This window comes from Sapajus apella, unplaced genomic scaffold, assembly GCF_009761245.1.
Source record: "Sapajus apella isolate SASKATOON/1434 unplaced genomic scaffold, GSC_monkey_1.0 scaffold65, whole genome shotgun sequence".
Classification (NCBI taxonomy): Eukaryota; Metazoa; Chordata; class Mammalia; order Primates; family Cebidae; genus Sapajus; species Sapajus apella.
The window spans coordinates 5,253,401-5,262,101 of record NW_022437005.1 but is presented as its reverse complement, the minus strand read 5'-3'; the positions used below and the strand labels follow the sequence as shown (position 1 = coordinate 5,262,101).

At 43.3% G+C, this 8,701-nt stretch overlaps 2 protein-coding genes across 10 annotated transcripts in view; one reads left to right on the top strand and one right to left on the bottom strand.

The window, feature by feature from the left end:
* The window catches only part of POLR3F (RNA polymerase III subunit F), a 20,028-nt gene extending 16,783 nt beyond the window's left edge, over positions 1 to 3,245 (bottom strand). For 3 of the 4 annotated variants that reach the window (XM_032248091.1, XM_032248094.1, XM_032248093.1), the window contains exons 1-2: positions 3,072 to 3,243; positions 2,086 to 2,203 (exon numbers count right to left, since the gene is read on the bottom strand). In XM_032248091.1, the coding sequence (XP_032103982.1) occupies positions 2,086 to 2,203; positions 3,072 to 3,133 (180 nt within the window). In that variant the 5' untranslated portion in view covers positions 3,134 to 3,243. Of the gene's footprint in view, positions 1 to 2,085; positions 2,204 to 3,071 lie in introns of all 4 variants that reach the window. The other variant, XM_032248092.1, reaches the window with a different exon arrangement.
* Positions 3,246 to 3,254: 9 nt separating this feature from the next.
* DZANK1 (double zinc ribbon and ankyrin repeat domains 1) overlaps positions 3,255 to 8,701 on the top strand; it is a 92,043-nt gene continuing 86,596 nt past the window's right edge. For 5 of the 6 annotated variants that reach the window (XM_032248088.1, XM_032248087.1, XM_032248086.1 and 2 more), the window contains exons 1-2: positions 3,629 to 3,760; positions 5,273 to 5,389. In XM_032248088.1, coding sequence (XP_032103979.1) covers positions 5,281 to 5,389 — 109 coding nt within the window. In that variant the 5' untranslated portion in view covers positions 3,629 to 3,760; positions 5,273 to 5,280. Of the gene's footprint in view, positions 3,338 to 3,628; positions 3,761 to 5,272; positions 5,390 to 8,701 lie in introns of those variants that run through there. The other variant, XM_032248089.1, reaches the window with a different exon arrangement.

The window sequence follows — 8,701 nt, the reverse complement described above, 5'->3', positions numbered from 1 at the left end:
CTCACTGCAACCTCCACTTCCCAGGTTCAAGCAATTCTCCTGTCTCAGCCTCCCAAGTAGCTGGGATTAAAGGTGTGCACCACCATGCCCAGCTAATTTTTTGTATTTTTAGTAGAGACAGGGTTTCACCATGTTGGACAGGCTGGTCTCGAACTCCTGACCTCGTGATCTGCCTGCCTCAGCCTCCCAAAGTGTTGGGATTACAGGCATGAGCCACCGTGCCCAGCCCACAGCTTGTTTTTATAAAGTTTTGTTGGGACCTGGCTGTAGCCATTTGTTTATGTATCATCGACCATGGCTACTTCTTGCTAAAATGATAGTTGTGACAGAAACCATATGGCTCACAAAGCCTGAAACATATACTCTCTGGCACTTTGTAGAAAAAGTTTGGCAACCCTTGAGCTAGAAAACTGATGGGAAAGGTTTAAGAAAAGATTCACTTGACCCCAAATCTCCACATCCAGAGCCCTTGGAAATCCAACAAGCCTAGTAGACTTAAAAAACAACAGTCTTTCTGAGGAGAAATTCATGAACTAAAAAGAAAAAAACAAAAACTGGCCGGGCGCGGTGGCTCACGCCTGTAATCCCAGCACTTTGGGAGGCCGAGGCGGGTGGATCACAAGGTCAAGAGATCGAGACCATCCTGGTCAACATGGTGAAACCCTATCTCTACTAAAGATACAAAAAAATCAGCTGGGCATGGTGGCACGTGCCTGTAATCCCAGCTACTCAGAAGGCTGAGGCAGGAGAATTGCCTGAACCCAGGAGGCGGAGGTTGCCGTGAGCCGAGATCGCGCCATTGCACTCCAGCCTGGGTAACGAGAGCGAAACTCTGTCTCAAAAAAAAAAAAAAAAAAAAAAAAAAAAAAAAAAAAAAAAAAAAAAAACACACACACAAAACCAAATCAGTCATTCAGATGAGGTCTTGGCATATAACTCTTTAACCTAATTGCTACTGAAGCCAAGCTGAAATTCTCTCAGGAAAAGGATGTTTTGATGATGAAGTAAGGAGAGATTTAGAGCATGGGGCCCCACTAGGTGGGTTTTTAGAAAGTCTTGTTTGTTTGTTTCTGGACAGTTGGAGAATGGCTTTACTGATAAATTCCACTGTGGTGCCACTGGGGGCTAAGGCTGCACTTCCTCCCCAAGGCCCAGCATTCTTCATTCAACTGGACTCATTCTTACTTGCTGAAATGCTCAGAGTGACAATGTGGAGAATGAAGCCCTGATGACTCGGCTCTGCTATGACTCAGAAAAATCGGGGGCAGGTGGGAGGTGGAAGGGATGGTATATTTCATAGGAAATGGCCCAACACTAGTAGTAGGAAGCAAACAGAAGGTGACAACAGACTACGCTTATGTACGACAGTGGCAATTAATAAATACAACAGTTATAAGACAATACATTTATTTCATTTGTCTTATAATGCATAGTTATTTCTTCTTTTTTCAATTCAGGCAGTTTGACCTGTTTCCTGGCTTAGAGTCTTATCAATCAAACCTAATACACTTTCTCGTTTTATGACTGCTGTATTAGGGTTCTCCAGAGAAACAGAACTAATAGGATACATCTCTCTCTTGAAAGATTCAGTATAAGGTATTTGCTCTGTGATTATGGAGGCTGAGGAATCCCATGATTTGCCCTTTGCAAACTGGAGACCCAGGAAAGTTGGTGTTGGAGATCAAAGGCCTGAGAGCAGACAGCTGATGGCGTAGATGCCAGTCCGAGTCTGAAGGTCTGAGAACCAGGAGTGCTGATGGCATGAGATCCATAGCCCAGCTCAAGATATAACTCAAAGAGTGAATTCAATCTTCCTCTGCCATTTTGTTCTATTTAGGCCCTGAATGGATTGGATGATGCTCGTCCACAATGGACCCACATCCACTTTACTCAGTTCACCAATTCAAAACGCTAATCTCTTCCAGAAACACCCTCACAGACACTCCAATAAAAATGTTTAAGTAGGTATCTAGGAATACAGTATCTTAGCCAAGTTGACATGAAATTAACCATCACAACTACATAATAAAACCCAATGATAATCAACATATCAGTAATTATGAAAATTACTTAGATTCACCTTACCATAGACAACAACCTATTGATGGCCACTGCCCGCTGCTGGGCTTCTATATGAGGCATTTCATTCTGAATTACTTGGTCTGTGATTCCATGAGGGAACTGGTGACATAATTCTATAATCCTAGAAACAAAGGTATTAATGTTACTCTTCATGGTTGCCTGCTTCAAGAGGCAGTGGGTGTAAAAATACAAGGAGAATAGTTTGAAATTGTGCGTTTTTCACAATTGGCAGACAATCTGGGTTTCTGTGATGGTTTTGGATTAAAGCATGTTAGAAATTTAAGATTATTTCTAAATACATGTTTACAGTATTACTGTTATTTAAGAAGAATATTTCTTTTTCTCACTAATATGAACTTTAAATCAGAGCAAAAATCTAATGAAATCACAGGAAAAATATTAAACTGAGACTTCAATTTTCTCATATAATAAGCATGACAAAGTTAAGTCATAAACCTGCAAGCAGGAAGCAAATGCAGATGTTTCTGGTGGGAAGCCAAAATTTGTTATGACAATTCACCATAATGGGGGCCTGTTTTTGGAATCATACCTACCAAACAAAAATAAGTCAAGGTCTTCACCTAGTCAACAGGATCAACAAATGTATTATTCTTAACAGTTTGAGAAAGTTCGGTCTTTCAAAACTACGTGAGAATCTAAGAGTGGCAGTGCCTCGGTAAAGAATATAAAAGTGAAAGAAGCTTTGGGTGCCCTAAAAGTCTTGAGTTCAATACTGCACTGATAACACCTGGCTTAATGTTGCTTCGTAATCACCAACTGCGCCCTAACTCTGCCTAAACGTTTTGTCATAGACGTTCCCTTACTGACAAGAGCGATCCTGGATCAGAACATGCATTCAAAAGTGTACTGCGGGGAAGGAAAGCCGAGGGTCTCCTCTCAAAGCACTGATCACGTCAAAGTTGGAAGGAAGCGCATCATCACAACTTCCCAAAAAGCGAGAGTCCCAAGCCGGAGCCTCCCTGGTTTACCTGTTTTCTATTTCAACCGGATCCGCGTCGGGCGGCTGCACCTTCACCTTCACCTCTGCCATGAAGGCGCAGTACCTGACGCCTGCGGGGAAAGACGCACTGAGCAGCCCGCTAGCAAGCAGGGGAACCCGGGGAACCAGCAGAGGAAAGCGCTCGGCCGAGGGCGAGGGGCCTTTTTCCTCGTGTCGCAGCCGGTCCTTCCTTGCCTTTCGGTGGGAGGTGGCCAAGCCGCGCCTGCTCCTTCCTACTTATAGGCGCCACTACAGGTTCTTATTCTTGTTTTCCAGAATGTCAATGCCTATCGGACGCACAAGTCTGGTTCCTTCATTCTGAGTTGGGAAGCCAACTTTTAGCACTTTGCAACCCTATGAAGGAATATTCTTAGATGCCTATTGGAAAGCCCTGGGAAAGGAGCTCCCGGCGGGTACCAGTCTCCCTGCGGCGAGGCAGGGGCGGGGCTAGTTGCTAAGAAGCTGCGTTTCCGCTAATCATCTGCCCTGTTCCCAGTGGGCGGGGCGCGGCTCGCAGCGTCTGTGGTTACCCGGGTGGCGGCAAAGGAGGAGGCAAAAGGCGGTGAGAGGCCGGCGATCGGGTTGAGGGCGGTAGAGATGCATTAGGGGTCTCGATCGGCTAGAGGAAGTGGAGGGCGGTTAGAGGAGAAGAGCTTCCCTTACTCCAGCGGAAAGGATGTAGGTGTCCTTGGCAGCCCGTGATGGGCGGGGACTACCAAACGGGGTTCCAGATCCGGGTTGCGAGGCGGGGCGGTCCAAGTTGGGAGAATTGAGGGGTCTGGGCATCCCGTTGACTGCACGCTGCCATTGGGCCTGATGGGTCCGCCCTATTCTTGATTCCCTTTGCATGGGGGCCCCGGCCACCCCAGCTTCCTAAGGGCAGCTCCTAGTTGACGCTCGCGAATTACTCCCTCTCCTACATATTTTTATTTAGAATTAAATTTTCAATTACTTTTATTTTATCTGCCTTTCACTTGAATGGAAATGCGACTATGGGCAAGTCTCAAGTCAGCCACACTCCTGTAGGAGCTATTGCGGTGCTGTCAGTATCTGTATTTTACATTCTTGGCCCTCGATCCGAAACTATCCAACAAGGCATTACGTTCATCCCTTAAATTTAGTTACCCCACTTTTGAGAATACAGTCTGTACAAAGCTCAAACTGCAGAGATGTTCAGATCAGCATTATTATAACTGCAACAGGCAAAACTAAAAAGAAACGAGAGATAGCCTAAATGCTCAGCCACAAATGGGTAAATAAATACATGGAAAACTGTAAAGAATCCAGGGAGAATGCAAGAAGTAGACTATAAAAACAGAATGAATATGTGTATTATAACTGAGTAAAATCTATGGATTCTTAATGAAATTTGAAAAGGCAATACAGAGATGTAAATGGTTGCTGTGTTAAGGTGAGCATTTTTGCCCCTGAAACCTTCTGTGCATTAAACATATGACAACCTTCCTCCCTACCCTCATCCCCAAAAAGACCAGTAAGGCTTTCATACTGACAGTTAATTATAAATACTAGGATTTATAAATACAGTAGATGGAATGGGAGGCTTGTGTTTGTTGGTCACTGTTTATCTTCTTGCAAACTTCCTTTCCACTGAGTAGTAGTACTCTGCAGTCCTTCTAAAGTGTCTTTGCAGCTTTCAAATTCTAGAACTGCTATGGTGACAATGGCAAGGCTGTGAACCTGGAGCTTTCCCAAAAAAGTTAGTTCTAACTAACATTTTGTGGTACACACAGAGTTACTTCTGTTCCCCTTGTATGATGACTTGCCCTGAAACCAAGAGAGGCGACACACACCAGAGGCAGGAAAAGGTGATAATGATTTAGAGGGAACTCAAGTCAGAGAATTAGTGATAGTCTCTCTTTTGCCTTACTCATTTAATTTGCTCTTTTAAAGTAGTAACTTCTTTCCCCCATCTTATTCATTTACACTTCTTTCTCAGAAGTGAGGTATTTAGATAATCGAAACCCCACATAAGACCTCAATAGTAAATACAGCTGAAATGCAATAATTATTTCCATTAAAGAGGGAATAGTATTTATAGTGCCATATTAACAGTATTCTTTTTTATTTTTACTAGTTTTGCTGCATTTAAATTAAGTGCTGCTCTTCAGCTTTTGTGTACAGCTATAAGTGCACATTGGAGTTTTTTAAATATATATATATATATATAAGGAGAGAAAATGACTGCTGGTTCAGTGTGTGTCCCTCAGATCATACCACTACGAGTACCTCAGCCTGGAAAAGCTAACCATGAAATTGATAACAATACACTTTTGGAAATGAAATCAGGTAAGTATCGCATATATTTGAAATTGTTTAAAATAACATTGTTATATTTCTTGTGTTTATCTGGTTGCTGATTTATCTCTTTACATGCTTTCTCACTCTTTGCTCTGCTCTTTGGGAAATTTGTGAAACTTCTAAAATTTGAAACAGTGCTGTCCATTGATGGTTTATAGAGTGGTATACATTTGGATGAAAATGGTTTGCTTTGGCCACCCTTTATTTGTATAATTTCAGCAATATCTTGACTTACCTTAGCCAAGGTAAGATGTCCTGGTGCTGGCTTGGTGTGGTGGTTCATACCTATAATCCCAGCACTTTGGCAGGCAAGGCAGGCAGATAACTTGAGGTCAGGAGTTCAAGACAAACCTGGTCAACATGGCAACACTCTGACTCTACTAAAAATACAAAAAATAGCCAGACGTGGTGGTGGGCACCTGTAATCCCAGCAACTCAGATGGCTGAGGCAGGAGAATTGCATGAGCTCAGGCAGCACAGGTTGCAGTGAGCCAAGATCGCACCAGTGCACGCCAGCCTGGGCAACAGAGCGAGACTCCATCTAAAAAAAAAAAATGTCCTGGTACTTCCCCAGATTTTTCCAGTATGCTCATTATTTAGCTGGTATAATAAATTTGACCTACAGGCTTTCTAGTCAGATAAATTGGAGACTTAAAATCTCTGCCTTGGCAACTTCTTGTGACCCTGGGTACATTAGGTAGACTTTTTGAGTCTCAGTTTCCTCACTGTAAGGCAGGGATAATAATGTCTACTTTTTAGAGCCATTTTGAGGATTAAATAGGTTTGTGTATATATGAGGTGCACAGGATTTGGCATGTAGTAATGCTAAAATAAATCTTAACTGTAATTACAGAAATAAAGCAGTGTGGGCTGGCCATGGTGGCTCACTCCTGTAATCCTAGCACTTTTGGGAGGCCAAATTGGGTGGATCACCTGAGGTCAGGAGTTCGAGACCAGCCTGACCAAAATGGTGAAACCCTGTCTCTACTAAAAATACAAAATTAGCCAGGCACAGTGGCCAATGCCTGTAATCCCAGCTACTCAGGAGGCTAAGGCAGGAGAATTGCTTGAACCCTGGAGGTGGAAGTTGCAGTGAGCTGAGATCGAACCACTGCACTTCAGCCTGGGTGACAGAGCAAGACTGTCTCAAAAAAAAAAGAAAGAAAGCAGTGAATGTATATCCTGCTAATATTTATTCTTCAAATTTTTTTTTTTTTTTTTCTTTTAAAGATGGGGTTTTACCATGATGGCCAGGCTGGTCTTGAACTCCTGACCTCAGGTGATCCACCCACCTTGGCCTCCCAAAGTGCTAGGATTACAGGCGTGAGCCACCGTGCCCGGCCTTTGTTTTTTGAGATGGAGTTTTGCTGTTGTTGGCCCAGGCCAAAGTGCAATGGAACAATCTTGGCTCATTGCAACCTCTGCCTCCCGAGTGCCAGCAATTCTCCTGCTTCAAGCTCCCCAGTAGCTGAGATTACAGGCGCCTACTACCTCGCCTGGCTAATTTTTGTATTTTTAATTGAGGCTGGGTGTCACCATGTTGGCCAGGGTGGAACTACTGGAACTACCGACCTCAGGTGATCTGCCCACATTGGCCAGGGTAGAACTACTGGAACTACTGACCTCAGGTGATCTGCCCACCTTGGCCTCCCAGAGTGCTGGGAGGTGAAAGCCATGTCATCCAGCCCAAATTCTTAAATATGTGTGTATATGTACACATACACATATATACATATACACATATATTTTTAACATAAGGAAGAAAAGTTTTTTTTTGTTTTTTTTTGAGATGGAGTTTCGCTTTTGTTACCCAGGATGGAGTGCAATGGCGCTATCTCGGCTCACTGCAACCTCCGCCTCCTGGGTTCAGGCAATTCTCCTGCCTCAGCCTCCTGAGTAGCTGGGATTACAGGCACGCACCACCATGCCCAGCTAATGTTTTGTATTTTTAGTAGAGACGGGGTTTCACCATGTTGACCAGGATGGTCTCGATCTCTTGACCTCGTGATCCACCCGCCTCGACCTCCCAAAGTGCTGGGATTACAGGCTTGAGCCACCGCGCCCAGAGGAAGAAAAGTTTTATAGGTAAAACAAAGGAACAAATATTTGTATAAAAAGGACTTTGAAATTTCAATTATGTATTTGTTTACATTTTTGTCTTTTTTTAAACCAATTATATATTTTAACAACTGAAATGTACACAAACTTTCTGCATTTACGGTATGCCTCTGTGCTGCTTAGACCAAGAGTGCCGACTAAGAATACGTATTATTATCTGTGTTCTCCTTTAGCTGAAAAGCTGATACGATTTTTTAAACTGTCAAACCAAATTAAACATTTTAATATATGTGCTCAGAATTCTTAGGAAAACTGAAAAAAAAAAAGGATAACACACTATATGAGGAAGATTGTGGTCAAACAGGTGCTTTCATGCATTACTGGTGTCAGTGTAAATTGTTTAACCATCTACAGAGGGCAGTTTGGAAATATATATATGTATATGTATGTGTATTTTTGAGATGGAGTCTCGTTATGTTGCCAGGCTGGAGTGCAGTGGCACAATCTCAACACATTGTAACCTCCACCTCCCAGGTTCAAGTGATTCTCCTGCCTCAGCCTACTGAATAGCTGGGATTACAGGATGTGCCACTGCACCCAGCCAATTTGGAAATATTAATCAAGATTACAAATGCTGGCCGGGCATGGTTCGTCACACCTGTAATCCCAGCACTTTGGGAGGCCGAGGAGGGCAGATCACCTGAGGTTAGGAGTTTGAGACTACCCTGGTCAACATGGCGAAACCCCGTCTCTACTAAAAATACAAAAATAAGCTGGATGTGGTGGTGGGTGCCTATAATCCCAGCTACTCAGGAGGCTGAGGCCAGAGATCGCTTGAACTCTGGAGGTAGAGGTTGTAGTGAGCTGAGATTGTGCAAATGCACTCCAGCCTGGGCAACAAGAGCAATACTCAGTCTCAACAACAAAAAAATAAATAAATAAAAAAGAAAAAGATTACAGTACTAGTTCTACATATTTGTCTTGCCCATATATTTACAGAAGTAATTGTTTACAAAATTATTTATTACAGTGCTTATAACTGCAAAGTAAACAAAGAAAAGGAAAAAAGAAGCCGGGCGCGGTGGCTCACGCCTGTAATCCCAGCACTTTGGGAGGCTGAGGCGGGTGGATCACGAGGTCAAGAGTTCGAGACCATCCTGGTCAACATGGTGAAACCCCGTCTCTACTAAAGCTACAAAAAATTAGCTGGGCATGGTGGCGTGTGCCTGTAATCCCAGCTAC